The sequence below is a fragment of the Nuphar pumila genome, chromosome 5 (assembly GCF_984573655.1).
Source record: "Nuphar pumila chromosome 5, dmNupPumi1.hap1.1, whole genome shotgun sequence".
Taxonomy (NCBI): Eukaryota; Viridiplantae; Streptophyta; class Magnoliopsida; order Nymphaeales; family Nymphaeaceae; genus Nuphar; species Nuphar pumila.
Genome location: NC_143253.1, coordinates 135,298,354 through 135,317,829, shown reverse-complemented (window position 1 = coordinate 135,317,829; position 19,476 = coordinate 135,298,354). Strand labels below are relative to the sequence as shown.

The 19,476-nt window shown below is 38.5% G+C and overlaps 1 protein-coding gene across 1 annotated transcript; it reads left to right on the top strand.

Moving 5' to 3' along the window:
• The first annotated feature begins 6,083 nt into the window (after positions 1–6,083).
• Positions 6,084–9,293, top strand: LOC149838888 (AP2-like ethylene-responsive transcription factor At1g16060). The gene is made up of 8 exons (XM_090008340.1): positions 6,084–6,336; positions 6,869–6,951; positions 7,109–7,117; positions 7,229–7,317; positions 7,445–7,518; positions 7,606–7,656; positions 8,417–8,493; positions 8,683–9,293. Exons 1-8 carry the CDS (start codon positions 6,194–6,196, stop codon positions 9,291–9,293), a joined length of 1,137 nt encoding a protein of 378 aa, XP_089864466.1. The 5' UTR covers positions 6,084–6,193.
• Positions 9,294–19,476: the final 10,183 nt, after the last annotated feature.

Sequence of the window (19,476 nt, the reverse complement as noted above, 5' to 3'; positions counted from 1 at the left end):
ATCCATGTATTCTATGCTGAATTCTATAAATAAGGACTCGCTCATATAGTCCGGTCATCTGAAAATCACATACTTGAGTGTTGGTCTTACCAAAAAAATTTGTCCAAGCCGTACCTATAATCTGTCCCGATGCCATTGAAGAACTCTCGTACCTACGCAGAGGTGTTGACAGACTAAAATGAACCTAAAAAGAACTAAATGAACCCTCAAGTCCAAAAAATATATTTTTCATTCCTAATCTGCTTATTTCAATTTTAATTAATCTTTTGGTTGGTGCTTATATATTTGATTTTTATTTGCATACATGAATACGCGACGAATATCATAAAACTTGTCTAGAATTTTCCTTTCTCCAGGGCAAATGACTGTCAAGACTCGTATACGACATTCTCACACATTTCTAAAAGATTTTTTAGCAAAATCCGGGTAAGTCAATCCTTTCCCTCCACAAAATTTATATCAACAGGCAGGGTGAGCCAACATGATTAGTTCTTCTTATCGAGTGCGGCTTTTTCATGTTATAAATCCATAAAAAAAAGGTGTAATTGCTAGCAAAGAAACCATGCTGAAAACACCTATAATGTATCGGGTGACCTGAATGCATTGGTGTGATTCTATCTACCAAATCATATATATATATATATATATATATATATATATATATATATATATATATATATATATATATATATATATATATATATTGGTGATTGTGTGCCTACTAAACTTAGGAGCTTACCATGAACGAAAAGAAGTTTTCGGGGTGTTCACCACATATTTGACCATGGAGATGCATTCAGTTTGATTTTCTAGAAAATGACAATTGGATTGTGTTTTTTTAATGAGAAAATGTTCATTTTTAGCTTGAATATTTATGAAAATTAATATACTGTTGATTTTCAAACCTTATAAAAACTTATCCACGTGTTGGTATCAGATGATCCAAGAGATTGTTCCTATAAAATTCGAGCATGCAGAACACATTTATATACGGTCAGATTTAAAAAAAATATGAAAAACCCCTTCGGCAGTCCACAAGCATTAGCCACAGCTCACTGGTTGTGAGCGATACATGTGTGGAGGACGGGTGCAGCAGCCCACGCATTTTGTGAGATGTGAATTTTACCTAATTCGATTTTGTCTCGAAAACATGTAGATGATAATTAAGATGGGCCCAACCACTTTTGGTTAGAGACCATGTTTTTAGATATGGGTTAAGATTTGGTAAGGTGTCCTGACCTTTTTTATTCTTTGTTTTTTTTATTGTTTTTCGTGGAATTAGCCTTTTGGATGTGTCGTACATGGTTTGGATCGTCTTATTACAATTTGTAAGTGTGAACTTATGAGCTTTAAAAAATCAATCAATGGCCTACAATTTACGAACTCATAAAAATCGTGCTTTTCAGTTGAAAAAACGTGATCCAAGAGCTAGCTCGACAATGTGGAATGCATTTATAAGGTTTGATTACAACAAATTTTTTTTTTTTTAAATGCAAGTGGGAGTCAGATCCCTACCAATTATACAATGATACCATTAAGATTCGAACTTGCAACGTCCCAACAACACAAGGTGACGTTTCCGAACGGAGCCCCCCGCTATGATTTCCAACTCATTTGCAAGGTCAGGTCAGGTCAGGTGGGCATGACTAAGTGGTTATTTCTTTGGCTAAAAGCTGTTGCAACCATTCATACAAATGGCTTATCCAACACCATTTTTATTATTTTTATGTTTTTGTTCCAAAGCTCCAAGCTATGATCTACATGTTTTTAGTAGGAACTGGCTTTTTAATTGCCTAAATCTGGCCTGTGTACAGGTTTTCCTGACAATGCAAAAAACAATTGTAAATGCACTGTTTTTTCATCGAAATAACGGGGTGAAAGGTTCATTCCCCACTAAATCTAGCATGAAGAACACATCCAAGAGGTTAGATTGAGTCAAAATAACTTGCATAATGATATTCTACAATCGGCTGTACTAAAGGATAAACTATATATATATATATATATATATATATATATATATAGAGAGAGAGAGAGAGAGAGAGAGAGTAACAATGAACAAACATTTTGTCAACTGTCTTCAGATCGCTGCTGATCGCGTGTGCGATCAGTGGCAGGCATCATTTTTCCCCAGCAAATTAGCGACAATCATGACTACTGCTAATTCCCTTAAACTGATGCCGGATGCGCGTTCGACGATTGCACATCCACTTTTATGCTCAATTGTATATATATAATGTTTGCTACCTTATGTATAAGGAAACCCCTAATAAAAAACTATAATATTTTTAATATTTTGATATTTTTTTCACATTTGACTAGGGGTGGCAATGGGGTCGGGTTGGCGGGTCAGCATAACTCAACCCGACACGACCCGCCAACCCGTTTAATAAACGGGTTGGGTCGGGTAAACTGGTTGGCGGGTTAGCGGGCGGGTTGGTGGGTTGGGTTGGCGGGTGGGTCGGGTAAACGGGTTGGTGGGTCGGGTTTGGGTAAACGCATCGACCCACCCGCCTAACCCGTTTATTAAACGGGTCAGCCGGGTTGGCATACCCCTAACACGAACCCGATTCGTTTAATAAAGGGGTTAGGCGGGTCAACCCGTTTATTAAACAGGTTAGTTTAATTCAAACCCGAACACGCCTAAGAGGCGGGTTGGCGGGTGGTGTCAGGTTTTGCCACCCCTACATTTGACCCTCCAGACATGATATATATGTTTGGGTTAGCAGAAAATGGATGCTTGGCCCATGTTATTCTAATGAATGAATAAGATTTTACAAGGGTTGAAAAATCTATGACCTACAATGTACCAAATTTTTCTCTCTTAGAAATTCATACTTTTCATCAAAGGAATATGATCCAAAACTCAGTTCATACTATTTTGAACATGTTGAGCACATACATGGGGTTAGATTTGGTCAAAATAACCTCACTATGAGTTCCAACTAGCAGTTCTTTACCCACAAGTAGGGGTATAAATGGGTCAGGTCTTATCACACCCATTTTTTATTTGGGTCTAAAAGTAAGACCAAAACCCTACCCAATCTAATTCTGGTTTGGATACAGCTAGAAATTGTGGAGCCATCTGGGTTAACGGGTTCCGGGATACATTTGGTTGGGTACAAACTGGTTGGCTCTTTAGGAGACCCATTTGATTCGGGTCGGGTTCAGGTCTGGGTATGACTATAGGTTAACGAGTTTTCATCATAACGGTTCTAGTCTTAATGGATTTTGTTTTCAGCTTGGGTCTTGATATGATCAGTAATCTAGACCTAATTACCCATCATTAAAAAATACATAAATTAATAGAATCAACTTTTTTTTAAGAAGATTATGTGCTAACAAACTAGAAGCTTAATTACTCTTATAAATAATGTCAAAATTTGAATATAAAAAAAATATGGATGCAAATCAAACATTTTAAGTCTAAACAAAAAAAAAAACAATAATGATATATCATATTCAACATGTATCAAATTCAACGAGTTCTCAAGAATTATTCTGAGATTCACTTCAATCCGACAATTTTCACCCAAAAGGGCAGTAGGAAGTATATATAAAAAATGAATTAAAGTTTAGATTACTAAAGTGCAATGCATAATGATTCTAAGTTTATCGTCTTTAAATGTTTAATTGAATATATAATATTTAGCAATTAAAAACTTTCAAGAGGTTTGGACCATCCTACCCTACCTGTAGCTGCTTAATCCATATGTGCTCAATCAAAAACTCAATCTTGAAAATGTTAATCGATCTCTCCTTTCGTAACCCTCTGATCCCCCGCTAGGGCTGTATGAGTCCATTGAGCTCAACTTGATTCTAATTATGTGTTTTGGTTGAATAAATGCCTGGCGGAGACTCTGCTTTAGCCGGGTTACAGAACATTAAAGTACATTCATTCTTGATCGGTTCCAATTATACATAACTCGAACCAATGTCACAAATCTCGTTCTCGAGAAAATCTTTTAGTATTTTGAAAATTCTGCTTTTTTCAAGAAAATTGTGCAAAAATATCAACATATATAAAATTATATTAAACATATATAAATGAATATGTTTTTTGGACAACCGGAGAAACTGCCTCGCTCATTGAGCTCAATGGCATAAACCCCATGTTATACCTTGCCTACCAAAGTATGCACCTAGCTTGTCGTTTGGGGCAAATGCGGCATACTTGTAGGTTTTGATTTAGTGATGGCCCAGCTTGTTGATATTTATGAGCTGCCTTTATTGATCATGGTGGATAAAGTATTGTTGAAAAAATACAATTATATATATATATATATATATATATATATTCAATAGTAATCATGTGGATGTGCTTGGCAGGGTAAATTTACCAGGAATCAGCTATTGGGCCATGTATTTTTCATGAAAAAAAATGTAATTTTTGATTGATTGAATATTTATGGAGACTATGAGCCATTGATTGTAAAGCCTTAAATCTCGTTTATGCATAAAAAATCAAATGATTCAAGAGTAGGTTCTTATAAAACCAAGCATGTAGATTATATCCGTACAGCTAGATTCAAGGATAAAAAATAAAAAATTTATGAAAATTGTAGTTTAGACATTAGTTCTCATATTCTATTCACTATATATATATATATATATATATATAAAATTTGTAGTTGCTTGATCAATAACTGCTTAACCCATGCTTAATCAAGCTCTGTCCATCGCACGCAAACGATGGACAGTCAGCGTGCAAAAATGGCCAAAAAAATGCGTAAAAGCATTAAAAAGGCACTTTTGAAGCGCCACTAAAGACTTTAAGGGACGCACCCCATATTTAAAAAATCAAGTTTCTGTCAATTATGTATGGATCAAGCAGCCAAATCAGGTTGATGTAAGTATATATATATATAAGAAGTACGTTCGATCAGTCCCTCGTTTTGGGAAAACGAAAAAATGGGTACCCGAGTTAACCCATATGCCTCTTTTGGAATTAAAGCATTTTTTTGTCAAAAAAAGTGCAATACATGAGTTGATTCCTATCAGATTGACCCTGCAATCCAAGAGTTTGATTCCTCTTTTTCTTTTTTTTTCTCTCACCTTCTCCTTCCTCTTAGTTTCTGCCACCGATTTTCAGTTTAAACAAACAAAAGTCTCACAAAACAGTCGGAAAACAACAACCTAGAGAGGATGAGATCAAAATAAATAAATAAAAAAATTGATTTATTACTAGTCTCAGAAAGACAAAAGAAAACACAGAAAAAAAATCAAGAACAAAGAGGAAAAAATAAAAGGGAAGGAGTCACATCGCGGGACAGAGGTAGAAGAGGATGGTAGTCCGTTGACCTGAGTTGATGAGGAAAGAGAAGGAAAAGAGGAAAGATGATAGAGAGAGAGAGAGAGAGGGGAAAGAGGGAGGATGAGAGAGTGAGAGGGGCGGTCGGTGAGTGGGTTCCGATGAGAAGCATCATCTAGGGAGCTCGGTCCGAGGAGGTCCCAAGGGCGGTATCTTTTTCATTTTTTTTCTCTAAAAATTCCAAAAAACAACATTTAAATTCAATTGAACAAGTTTTGCGTGAACAATCCAATCAGCAGATCGGACGGTTCATATGAGACTGGAATCAAGGGGCTGGTCGAACGCATTCTCTATGTACATAAGTCTGGTAGGAATTGTTTGTATATACAAACAACTTAGCAAATTGTATTCTTTATTATCCATATAAAAAACACGCCCTTGTAGAAACATTTGAATTGCCCGTGAGCTACACGTTTTCCTTGTCTATAAAAGGATGTTCATACAAAAAAAAAAAAAACTTGACAATCAGGGTGTGGGCTCCACAGCGGGTCACAGTAGCCGCCAGTTCCTGTAGAGGTCTGGTTCGCCTATTCCTCCTTCTCATATGAAAATGACTGTTCATGGGACATTGCGAAAACACGGGCCCCTCCATGTTCGTGGCCTCGATAGAAACCCCCTGCTTGATTTTGGAGTTGGGGCGGCTAGATTTATCATACAAATAGGTGCATAATAAATGGTGGGAAATGCTTGCAAGCTTATGCAGAGAGAGAGAGAGAGAGAGATTCTTCCTCCCAATAAGAACATGCAACTCAAGGCCCGTACCTCTGTCCTTATTGAATCCTCACAGCCCTTGTGAAGAACGTTGGAAGAAAGCATAGACTCGGTCTCCCCCACCTCTGTTTCTTTATTTTTTTGTCTGCCACTTCCAAGACTCGGGAAACCATGACCAAAAGCTCATCTCAACAGCAAGAGAATCAGAATCAGCAAAGAAACAGCAAGCCCACTATGAAGCCCAAGAGAACCAGGAAGTCTGTGCCAAGGGATTGTCCTTCTCAGAAGAGCTCCGCTTTCCGGGGTGTCACCAGGTGCTTCATCTTCTTCCATTGTTCAACTTTTTGGGCTTCTTGATTTTCAATTCATGTAACTTGAAAAACCTCCCATCTTAGTGGGTGCAGCTGCTGACAACTGAACTTGTTTTATGTTTGATAGAAACAGATGAAGTCTCCAAAAAGAAAAAAGAAAAAGTGCAATTCATGAACTTGTTGATGTTTCATTTGATGTAAATCACATCTCATTGAAATCTATTCGAGTTTTGAGTACAATTTCATGTTTTAATTATCTTTTCTTCCATTTATATGTTCTCTTTTTTTTTTTTTAATGATGCATAGCTTTTGTTAAGTTAGCAGTAGAACATGTTTTGTTTAATGAAGTTTGGTTGATCATGCTTGTTAGTTCATTTCTTCATCACTAATAACTGCAAAATTTTGAAGAATTGTGTTCTACCCTGCCTTGGGCATGGATGGCTGGTTTAAGGGTACAATTTTTGTTTCTTTGTTTTTTTTTCTATTTTAGTGGAGATGAAAGTACAGTCTTGATTTGAGAACCTGCCATTTTCAGGCATCGCTGGACCGGCCGGTACGAAGCGCATCTGTGGGACAAGGATTGTTGGAATAAATCTCAGAATAAGAAAGGACGACAAGGTTGGTGTGAAAATTTTCTCCAGCTTCTATTTTTTTTCATTTAATGGATTCCCATTCTTCTTTTTCTTTTGGGACCTCAACTTATTCTGCAACTAATTTCTTTCTTTAACATAATCTCTTTATTGGGATGTCCTTCAAATGTTACTTGGTGTTGCAGTCTATCTAGGTGAGTATTTAATAGCTGCTTCCATCCTTTTCAATTCAAACTTTATTTGGTTTGCTTGGTGCTTTTGTTCCTTGTAATCCATTTGCTTTATGAAATATTGGGTGGTTATAGGTGCTTATGATGATGAAGAAGCGGCAGCTCGTGCTTATGACCTTGCAGCATTGAAGTACTGGGGGCATGACACGCTGCTTAATTTTCCGGTCAGTACAATGGGGCATGCTCTGTTTTAGAACTATTTTTTTTTTCTTTTTTATACTTGAAATTTCCATCAATCAATCTGTTAAGAGAATAAAACCAGTTCTTATTGGATTTTGTTTTATTTACTAGATATCCACTTACAATGATGAACTTAAGGAGATGGAAGGTTTCTCAAAGGAAGAATATATTGGATCACTGAGAAGGTAATAGTTATATACATATACTTTTGAAACAAGTTATATAGATAGACGCACAGGAGATTTGCCAGATTAACCATGCTACTTAAACAGGAAAAGTAGTGGTTTCTCCAGAGGAGTATCTAAATATCGAGGAGTTGCAAGGTCAGTAAAGACCCCTTTAAACTTGCATTTTGGATGAGACAATTCTATTTTTTTTGTGTTAATTTCCTAACGATAGTAGTATCTCAATCTAGAATTTGAAGGATGGATTTTAATTAGCATTGAACAATATCATTGCATGCCATAGAAAATTTGAAAATCCTTCCATTTTCAATTTTCTACTTGAAGGCAAAAGTTTCAGAAAAAGTTGATTTTCAATGGAATTCAAGCACTGCTTGCAGTGGAAAAACATAGAGGAAAGTTCAACTATCCCAGCCATTTTGGTCTTGGTAGTTAACTAAAGCTTACCGTTCAACATGTTGACCGAGTATCTGTCATGAATGATACTCAACAAAAGTGGGGTTACGAAAATTCACTTTCCCTGTCATTTTCTAGTTCTTTTGGAAAATATATACAGGAGGAAAGTTCAACTACCCAGGCCATTTTGGTCTTGCTGGTGAACTAAAGCTTACCCTTCAACTTGTTAGCCAAGCAGCTGTCATGGATGACACTTGACATAAGTAGGGTCATGAAAATTTAGTTTCCCTGTCGTTCTCTAATTCTTTTGGGAAATATATAGGAGGAAAGTTTAACTCTCCAGGCCATTTTGATCTTAGTGGTGAATCGGTGATCTAGAGCTTACCCTTCAACATCTCAACCGAGGTACCGTCAGCCTCAAAGATGGATGACAGTCAACATAAGTGGGATCATGAAAATTCAGTTTCCCTGTCATTGTCTAATTTTTTCTCATTTAATTCTCCAGGCATCATCAAAATGGACGATGGGAGGCGCGAATTGGCCGAGTCTTTGGCAACAAATACCTGTATTTAGGAACATTTGGTACTCTCCTACCCCCACCTAAAATTTTCCCAACTCCTCAAAGTAACCAACAGCATTTTGCACCCCTTAAATTCCTCACCAAACACTTTGTGTGAACCCCAACTGTAGATTTTATTGGACTGTACTTTTCTTGTTGCAATTATTGCTGTTCTCCATCAATGATCCTCAATTTTCCTCATTACTGGTCAGCAACACAAGAGGAGGCGGCGACAGCCTATGACATGGCAGCCATTGAATATCGAGGCCGAAATGCGGTCACCAACTTTGATCTGAGTCGCTATATCAAGTGGCTCAAACCGAATGATGCTGCTTCTGGTTGTGCCAACAACATTACTACCACCAACAACAACAGCATTATCATCAAGAATGACATGATCAACAGCACTACCACCATAAGTGATAATGAAGCTAGTATTCAATTGCCACCAATGGATCAGTCATCCGGCATCCATGAAGACGCAGTGTCAGGCTTCCATCAGCAGAAACTAAGAACTGACACGGCTGCCTCTTCTGCAATTGGGCTCCTTCTGCAATCCTCAAAACTCAAAGAGGGTTTTGAGAGGACTTCAGCTGACTGCGGAGAGGTGCTGCCAGAATCCGATGAACTGTGGCCATGTAATTTCCTAGATGATATTCAGACCTATTTTGAGTGCCAGGATTCTGCTAGCTACAGCCACGGGTTTTTTGATGATGTTGATGGAATCCTTGGAGAATTGAAAAATGTTCAATGCCTGGATGAGTACAGTGACGCCTTTGTAGAGTCCCTAATCTTGTCCTGTGGAGATGTGATTAATCCATGAGGGGCAGCAAAGCATTTCTTCTTTCATGTAATAAGAGAGATAAGAAAAAGAGCTTTGAGACGCAAAAAATTCAGGAGTAAGGACCATTGGTTGATTGTTTCTGTGAATTGGGAAAAAAACCCAAAATCAAAGGGAAAAAACACCGGTTTGCTATTTCTTTGAGATATTCTTGCTACATAGTAGCATTCTTTTTTGTTGCTTTGCTTCCACTCAACAGTGGAACTAGAAGAAATGCGTAGTTTTTTGGAGTTTTGCATGAAAAGAAAGTTTCAGAGGCCCAAGAAATGTCAGGAGATGACAATGCAGTGTAACTTAAACCAGATCATGCGCAAGCCTTCTCCGACAATGAAAAAATAAAAAGGAAAATCTAATTTTGATCGTGTGGCAAAGCCAGTGCTTTGGGGTACGAGCAAAGTCAGTTCTTTTTATGATAAATTAAAGGACAATAGACTGTTAATAATTTATGGAAAGAAGCAATGCCATATGACCAATGACCAAGGAATAACATCCGCAGGAATTTAAACTAGGATGGGCATAAATGCACAGAAAAAATAAAAAATAATTTCTATAACAGTATACATATATGGAATACTAAAATAAATTAAAAAAAAACACAAAAACATCAAACCATAACAGAAATCAAAGATGAAATCATGATTATTGCTATTTGGAAAAACAAATACATGTTAATTGAAATAAAAAAAAAAACTAAAATTCTCATCTATGCAAACTGAAACAAAAAAAAATCTTAAAATTTTAAGTTCTAAACAAAGTCAAGTATTCATTATTCATGTTTAATGCTAATTAAAATAAAAAATACACAGCACCCTAAAAGCACAATCCAAAATTCATGTCATATAAAAAAATACAAAATCAAAACCCTAATCCTCACATCATCAATTATGCATTTATGATTATCAAGCATGTAGAATCATGTTTAATATTAATTAAAAATATAAAAGTATCTAAATTAATATTTTCATTTTTAAAAATAAAAATAAATATTATTAAAAAAAAAACTTAAAAAACTCTAAAACTTAATTAAATAATCATGGTATTTAATAGATAAATAAATAAATAAATAAAAACTTCAATCCTTGTAAACATCAGTCATAGTTTTCATACATAAGCTAATTGAAACAAAAAAAATAACAAAACCCCCAATTTTTTAACTAAAATCAAGCATGTGGATTATGTCTAATGTTGATTAAAATATACATACATAACTAATTACTATCCGATCTCATTAAAAACCTAAATGTTAATTGAGAAAAAAATAAATCAAAAACCCAAAAACCTAGTCCTAATAAACAACATTTTTAATTTCATATGGTAATTGAAAAATCATAATAAAAAACTAATTAAATATTAATTACAAAATAACTCTAATCCTAAAAAAAGTCATGTGAAAAAGAAGAAGAAATCAAATGGCGAAGGGCCAAACGTAGGGCACCGACCTAAGCAGGAATGAGAGAGAAGACATGGTCATGTGAGCACTGCGACAACGATGTGCGTGGTGTGCTGGAGGCTGCGTCCGGACCAGCGGCGATGGCTAGAGTCTTTCAAAACTTCGAGTGAGGTGGGTTGTGGATGGTGGCCCATGGCCGATGGGCTTGTGACCTGTGCCTTGTGGTTGTGGAGTTAGGGCACACAGAGTAGAGAGAGAGAGAGAGAGAGAGAGAGAGAGAGAGAGAGTACTGGCGGCTCAAGGTCACCCTGATTGGGTCAGATACAAGTAGTGCCTACCTTGACCTGAGGCACTGCTCACCTGCAGTCCAGGTCACCTAAGTTTCGGGTCAGGGCATGCCCCCTGACCCATTACTCCTTTAGAGGGTTTTTTTGGGTCAGGGTGGGCACGTGCCCACCCTACCCACAACGTGGCTCCGTGCCTGATCATGGGAAATGCTTTAGCTCCTTATCCAGTTAGATTGTAAACGTAGCAATCAGACCGATTACTCAGCCGCCCAAAAATTCTCCTGCCCTCCCCCACCCACTCTACACACACCTGCCTGTGCCCCATGTTCTGGGTTAATGGTGATTTTTTACAGAAAGCTCTTAACACTCAAGCAATTTTCGCAGTGTTTGGCTGGCAGCAGGATGCATGTTGCCATTTGGGTGGCTGAATACCTTGAAGGTACCCAATTCGATCACTAGATCCACTGTAAGGCTCTGTTTGGAAGCCTGTGTTGGAGAGAAGATGAGAGGGTTGATGGGAGTGGAGAAGAAAATGGGTGATGAGACTGATAAAGATCACGTAGACTCAAAAGAGACCAGTCGTGTGTGTTGAGGACTCAAGAAAACCGATTATCAATGCAAACAAGAGTTCGGTTTTCACAGTCTCTGGAACCCGATAAAAGTCCTGAAGGTCTGAGAAGTCCTGATTCTAAAGTAACGTGAAAAGCAGTTCTGAGATAGCCACTCCACCAATTTCTGATAAACGTTATCGTCAATTGTGTTTTGTATTCAGTATTCTAGATGTATCGAATTACTTGTATATAAATACATGATAATACGTGATCGACCTCTCCATCAAGAAGTGTGAGAGAAAGTCAAGATCCTTAATTTTGTATATCTCTTTCATGGTATCACAGCCATTCATCTCCAACGAGCTTCCAATAGCTGTGTCATCGTCTTCCATGACTCAATGAAATACTATCGCCAACCTAGTCTCGATAAAATTAAATCAAGACAATTACCTGCCATGGATATCACAACTTGAATCTACGATGATAAGTCAGGATTTTCTCAAGTTTGTTGATAGATCTTGTCTCTAACCAGATCCCCTCATTACTAAAGAAGGAGGTAAGACCGAAAATTCGAATTATCCTATTTGCATTTGTTCTGACCGGCTGGCCCTCAGTTGGATTAAAGTAACTATTTTTAAAGTTGTTCTCGGGCAAATCATAAGAACTAAAATGGCCCGTGAAGCCTAGCTTCTCTTGGAGAAGTCATACATGTCGCAATCTCCTTTGAGACTCATGCTTTTGAAGAAATACCTCACTTTTATAAAATTAAAAATATGGACATGTTATCCTACTTGGACCATATTAAGTTTTTAGCCAACTCTCTTGCTGTCGCCTGCTATCTTGTAGAGGACGAAGAACTCGTGTAAATAACTCTAAACGGCCTCCCGTTTGAATATGAAAGTTTTGCTACTTCAATTACCACCACGTACACGTTTACAGATTTGTATGATCTACTTCTCAATCAAGAACGTCGTGTACTCCTCACTCATGCCAAGCCTTCTAAAACTCTAGAACAACAGCAAACTTCTTTCACCACATTCAGGGGCAGAGGACGCAGTCGCGGTTCCTATCGAGGCCGCAGTAGAGGACAAGGGAGAGGTACATCTCCAAATTTCTCCAACAATAATACCGTGCCCCAACCGCAGAGCGATCGTGGAGTAGTTACTTGTTAATATTATGGCAAACGTGAACATGTGGCCAAAACGTGCTAGGATATCCCTAAAGCCTTTTCGACTATGTCTTTCCAGCAAAACACTGATGATTTTTGGTATCCTGACACCGATGATACAAATCATCTAACCATGGATGATCACCAGTTCTCTCAGAAATCTCAATATCAAGGGTGTGAGCAAATCATGATTGGTAATGGTAAGATGCTTCATATTTCACATACCGGTAATCTTATTCTAAAAGCTCACAACTCTTCTTTTGACTTAAAGAATGTTCTTCATGTTCCTGCTATCACAAAGAACCTATTATCTATGGGTCAGTTTACTGAAGATAATAATTATATTTTTGAATTCACCACTTCTGAATTCTGTGTTAAGGATCGACAGACAGGCAAGATTCGCCTCAGAGGACTGAAATCCAACACGGGACTTTATCCAATCAAGGTTGATGGTCAATTGCAGGTGGCGGCATATGCAAGCAGAGCAGCGTCCTTTGATATATGGCACCAACGTCTTGATCATGCAAATAAAAAGATTGTCTCTTTTTTAAATTCTAATCACTCTATTTTTGTTAATAAGTACAACAAAATAAAAGAATGTGAGAGTTGTCTTATTGGCAAAGCCCACAAGCTTCCTTTTGGTAAATCTAGTTCTTCTACTACGTCTCCTCTAGAACTTCAACATGCCAACGTCTGAGGGTTGGCCCCAGTATCTTCACGAGACAGTTTTCATTTTTATCTTTTTATAGTAGATGACTTTTCTCAGTTTACATGGCTTTTTTCGTTACAAACCAAGTCTCAAGTTTTTGAGTGTTTTAAGTCTTTCAAACATATTACTGAAAAGCAACTTCAGCTCTCCATTCGTACCTTTCAATCTGATAATGGAGGAGAGTTTAATAGTTGTGAGTTTGAACAATTTTTGCAGGATAATGGTATTCTTCATCATTTTTCATGTCCTCACACCCCAGAACAAAACAGTCTTGTTGAGCGCAAACATCGGCATGTTGTTGAAATCGGCCTCAGCTTGTTACACACCTCTTCTTTGTTTGACTTCTTTTGGGTTGATGCATTTCGCACCACAGTCTACATTATTAACCATCTCCTGACTCTCGTCCTTCATCGCACGACCCCATTTGAACTTCTTTTTTGCAAACTGCTTGAGTATAGCCAACTTTGTGTCTTTGGGGCCTACTGTTACCCTCTGCTTCATCCTATCGTACTAGCAAACTTCAACCCAAGACTCTCCCATGTATTTTTCTTGGATATCCCTCTCATCATAAAGTCTATCTTTGCTTCGACTCTTCTCAGCATCGTGTTTATATTTCTTGTCATGTTTACTTTGACAAGTCTATTCTCGGACCCCCTCTTCTTCCTCCTCATCTCCAGCCCGGGGTCCTCCCTCTTTTGTTGTTCTGCCTCCTCCCAACCCTCTTCCCCTACCCTCCTCACCATAAGTCGTTCCCCTTGTCTCTTCTCCTTCTCCACCTAACCCTCCTCCTGTAAGTTCTGTCTCAGACCCCCCTGACACATCCTCTCCCATACCCTCTTCCTCTTTTTTTGAACCCGTTGTCACTCACCCACTTGATCATATTCATCCAATAATCACCCATTCCATTACTAACTCTCTTAAACCTCATGTCTTGACCGCTACCCAATACTCTATGTCCCTTGTTTTAACTATATGCTTCTTACCCCCAAACCTACTACTTTCAAACATGCCAATCGTGTCCCCAAGTGGCGCACAACTATAGAAGAGGAACTTCACACCCTTCATCTCAGCCGTACTTGGCACCTTGTTCCTCCTCGTCCCTATTATAATATTATTGGTTCCAAGTGGGTCTTTCGCATTAAACGACATGCTGATGGTTCTGTAGCTCGTTATAAGACACGTCTTGTTGCTAAGGGTTTTCATCAAGAGGAAGGTATTGACTTTTTTGAGACATTCAGTCTCATCATCAAACCCACTATCATTCGTGTCATTCTTGCTCTTGTGGTTTCATCAAGGTGGCCTATTCATCAGTTGGACTTCAATAATGTTTTTCTAAATGAACTTCTTTCTGAAGAGGTCTATATGGCACAACCTCTAGGTTTTGAAGACCATGTCTTTCCACGATATATCTGCAAGTTGGACCGCACCCTGTATGGTCTCAAGCAAGCTCCTCGTGCCTGGCACCAGCGACTCAACTCTTACATTCAGTCCCATGGGTTTCGCATCTCTCTTTCTAATGCCTCGTTCATACTTCAAGACCATGGCTTGGTTCTATATATATTGGTATATGTTGATGATATTATAATCACTAGCAGCTCCACTATTGCTATTCAACAGCTCAGTCTTGCCTGATCTCCATCAAAGACCTGGGCCGGCTCAATTATTTTCTTGGAATTGAAGTACTTTATGGTTAGTCAGGACTTCTTCTTTTTCAACGTGCTTATGCACTTAACTTACTTCGTCGTGCTGCCATGGTGGATGCCAAGCCCATCTCTACTCCTCTAAGTGCTAGTGCTCGGTTGTTCAAAGATGGTGCTCCCCTCTTCCATGACTTTACTTTATACCGCAGCATTGTGGGCGGACTTCAATATCTGATCATCACGCAGCCTGCTATTGCTTTTGCGGTGAATAAAGTATGTCAATTCATGCATCAACCCACAGTTTCTCACTGGTTTGCTGTTAAGCGTATTTTGCGTTACATCAAAGTGACTATACATCATGGTCGGCATCTCTCACGATCCTCCTCACGTCAGCTCAGTGCCTTCTCCGACGTCGATTGGGCTGGCAGCCTCGATGATCGCAAATCCATGAGTGGCTTCGTTGTGTTTTTGGGGTCCAACTTAATCTCGTGGTCTTCTCGCAAGCAACAAACGATCGCTCACTCCAGCACTGAATCTGAATCTAAGTCTCTTGCCTGTGCTGCATCTGATATTCTCTGGATTAAGTCTCTTCTTCATGAGCTCGGCTGCGAGCCTACTCCTCCTCCCATTCTATGGTGCGACAATCTTGGTGACTTATACCTTGCAGCCAATCCAATTTTTCATACCCGCACAAAACATGTTGAAATTGACTTTTACTTTGTCCGTGATCATATGCAAAAAGGACAGCTTCAAGTTCAGTTCATACACTCATCTGATCAACTTGTTGATGGCCTGACTAAACCTCTTCCATCCTCATGGTTCATCTTTCTTTGGGACAAGCTCAATGTTGTGGACCATTGCGCTTGCAGAGGCATGATAAAGATCACGTAGACTCAAAGAGTCCAGTCATGTGTTATGAGGACTCAAGAAAACCGATTATCAATGCAAACAAGAGTTCGGTTTTCACAGAGTCTCTGAAACCCGATGGAAGTCCTGAAGGTCCGAGAAGTCCTAATTCTAAAATAACGTGAAAAACAGTTCTGAGATAGCCAGTCCATCAATTTCTGATAAACATTATCGTCAATTGTGTTTTGTATTCAGTATTCTAGATGTATTGAATTACTTGTATATAAATACATGATAATACATGATCGACCTCTCCATCAAGAAGTGTGAGAGAAAGTCAAGTTCCTCAATTTTGTATCTCTTTTAGAGAGTGGAGTTATCAACTACATCCTCTTGAGAATATATAGTTAAAAAAAAAAGACCACATCCACTATCTTCTCCATTTCTGTCACCCTTCCCTTGTCCCCAAAACTTGGCTTCAAACATCAATGAAGTTAAATGGGTTAGGCAGCATTTATTAATTCCTCACCTCCCCTCTCAAGCTTAGTTGTATGTATCAAGGTTTTAAAACCCAGTGACTCGACACTTGACTCGTTCTTTATTGACTCGTGACTCTGCAGGTCAACTCGGTGACTCGGACCAGGTTTTGTTAACTTTTGATTTTAAAAGAAAGACAATATATAAATTGTCATTTAAACATATAAAAGTTTGTAGAATGACTTAATTACTAGTTTAATTGATTAATAAGTAAAATAACATCAAGTAAAACTGCTCTTAATTCAAATCTCACATTTACTAAAGAAACTACACAAGCAGGAACAAGTCTTTCAAATTTTCTTACAAATAATCTTTAGCGGTTGGTGGCAATATCTGCAAATTGAAGACTTATTCCCAGATAAATGAAAAGCCAAAATAAATATTTATTTATGACAATTAAGAATCATAATCACATTACTTAGCAAAAAACTTGTCAATAAAATCTGCAAAGTGGATTGTTTGTATTATAAGTGGTACCATCGTGAGATCGACGACTTAGAGAAGAAAACTATGACATGAAACATAGGGTGAGGGAACTTAAATAGTTTTGGCATTTGTTACAGATGATTTGAAAATCAGAGATAGTGACAAAAGATGAATGCTTCCAAAACGTCACCAGCATTTGTGACTGAATTTGTCAGCAACTTACTGTTAAAGATCAATCAGAAGCCAATTTGTTGAGGACTACCTCATTTTTGATAAATCATTTTTTGGTGTGGAATCAGGTGTTCTATCTTTTATGGTGAATGTAACCGAACTTGACCTTTTTTTTTACATGCTTTATTAGAACAAAGGCATTGCACTCTAATCATTGTGTAGTAGCATGGCAGTTGGAAAAAATTGCCCATAGACTGTTACTAATTTTGTGATTTTATATTAAGTTGGTAAGCCTATTGTTACTATGTTATTTGTTCTTTGAAAAATGAACACTTATAGGTTGTTAAATGTTATCAATGTATAGCTGACATTTACTAAAGAAACTACACAAGCAGGAAAAAGTCTTTCAAATTTTCTTAAAGACGAAAGTGCCCAGAACTCGCCCGAGTAAGGCCAAGTCAGCAGCCGAGTCTTCGCAAACCAAGTTTGCCTTGCCGGGTTGACTCGCTGGAGGGTCGAGCCGAGCCAAGTCACCGAGTTGACTCGGCAAGTTTTAAAACCTTGGTATGTATTCAAGGAAAGTCATGTTGATCGTCCAAGGCTCTTACTTTATAGGGATTTAGATTTTATTTTCTTGTTAGGTCCCCCTTGCCAGAGAATACACCATGGTTTTGAACTCCTGACATCCCTTCTGCTTGGTGATATTCATGAGTCGGGCTATCAGATAAGCGCAAAGCTTATGGGTCAAAATTTCCATTACTTAGGTGCATAAGAATTGATACTTCAAAATAACCGAACAATATGGCAAGCTAATGCAAAACTAAGAGAATTGAGAAAGAGAAACTTGGTGCATAATGATTTTGAGTAGGGAAATGATCATAACCCCCAAAAGAACTGCACTTCCTATTTCTAAAAGCATCTAGCAATGTTTTTTTTTTTTATGTAGACAAATTTTGACAGGTTCCTTCTTCATTTATCATGTTGATGCTTGACATGTACACTGATTGATGCTTCAGTTGCCTGTTGGAGTTTTGTCTTAGGTGTTCATTTCCTTTCTAATTCTATATAACATTATAGAAAAAGGAATTTCCTGCTCTTATGTTCTGCATTGAGTAATGACTATTATAGAAAAGGGATTTTTTTTTTCTACTGGCATAGAAATGCATTTCCTGCCCTCTTACATTCTCCACTACGGGACAACTTACAGGGTTAAGGCAATAAGTGATTGTCTGTTCTCTTTCTAACAGCCTATAATTGGTTCCTCATGTGTGCACCTGTACTAAAGCTTTGTGAGTGTCTTTCTAGTGAGCGAGGGGGCAATCTGGGGATTTTACTCTTCTAGTTAGGAACCAGCCCACGTGGGCCAGCTGGTATGATCCGAGATCCAGTGAGCGTCTAAGTGTCATGGCTATTTGAGACAGGCAATCATATGACATCATTTCATGTGGGTCCTGCACTATGTAGCTGTGCGAAGCAGGTTATATGTCCCCCCCCCCCCCCTCCCAACAGGGCAGTTAACTACATCTCATGTTCGGGGGTCCCAAAGAGCACCACGTATGTAAGCATGTGCGTCTCGTATCCCCATGTTTGTCAGCATTAATTAGCGTTGGAGTTTGATGCGATTGCAAAGACTTAAGTGCCCTCTCTTCTATTGGTGCAAAAAAAAATGACGATTCTTGAAAAGGAGTGGTTGTAAAGACTTAAGTGCCCCGAAGATGATTATTTAAGACCCAGTCTCTGCACTGCAGGATTATTTGAGAAAGAAATCTCCCCTAGAGGAAGTCATGAACATCAACCCTCTCACTCTCTCTCCCTTCTATTTTTGCTTCTATGCACATCCAACAGAAGATCTTACATTGCTCCATCAAGCATCGGCTGACCTGCACATTGATTGTTATGGAGCCTGATTCAGAGTTTTTATCCTTACAGGAGGAGGGTTTGAGGGCTCATCCCAGCATGGGTAACATCATTCAACTAAATGAGTTGTAGATCCTGATTCAGAATTTTTACTCTTACAGGAGAGGGGTCTGGGGGCTCCTCCCAACGTGGGTAGCATCATTCAACTTGAAGAGTTGTGGAGTCTGATTCAAAGTTTTTACCCTTATAGAAAATGGGGGTCTGAGGGCTCCTCCAAGCGTGGGTAGCATCATTCAACTTGAAGAGTTGTGGAGTCTGATTCAGAGTTTTTACCCTTACAGAAGGGGGGTCTGAGGGCTCCTCCCAGCGTGGGTAGCATCATTCAACTTGATGAGTTGTGGAATCTGATTCAGAGTTTTTACCCTTATAGGAGAAGGGTTTGGGGGCTCCTCCCAACGTGGATAACATCGTTCAACTTGATTCGTTGTGAAGCCTGATTCAGAGTTTTTGCCCTTACAGGAGAAGGGTTTGGGGGATCCTCCCAGCGTGGGTAGCATCGTTCAACTTGATTCGTTGTGGAACC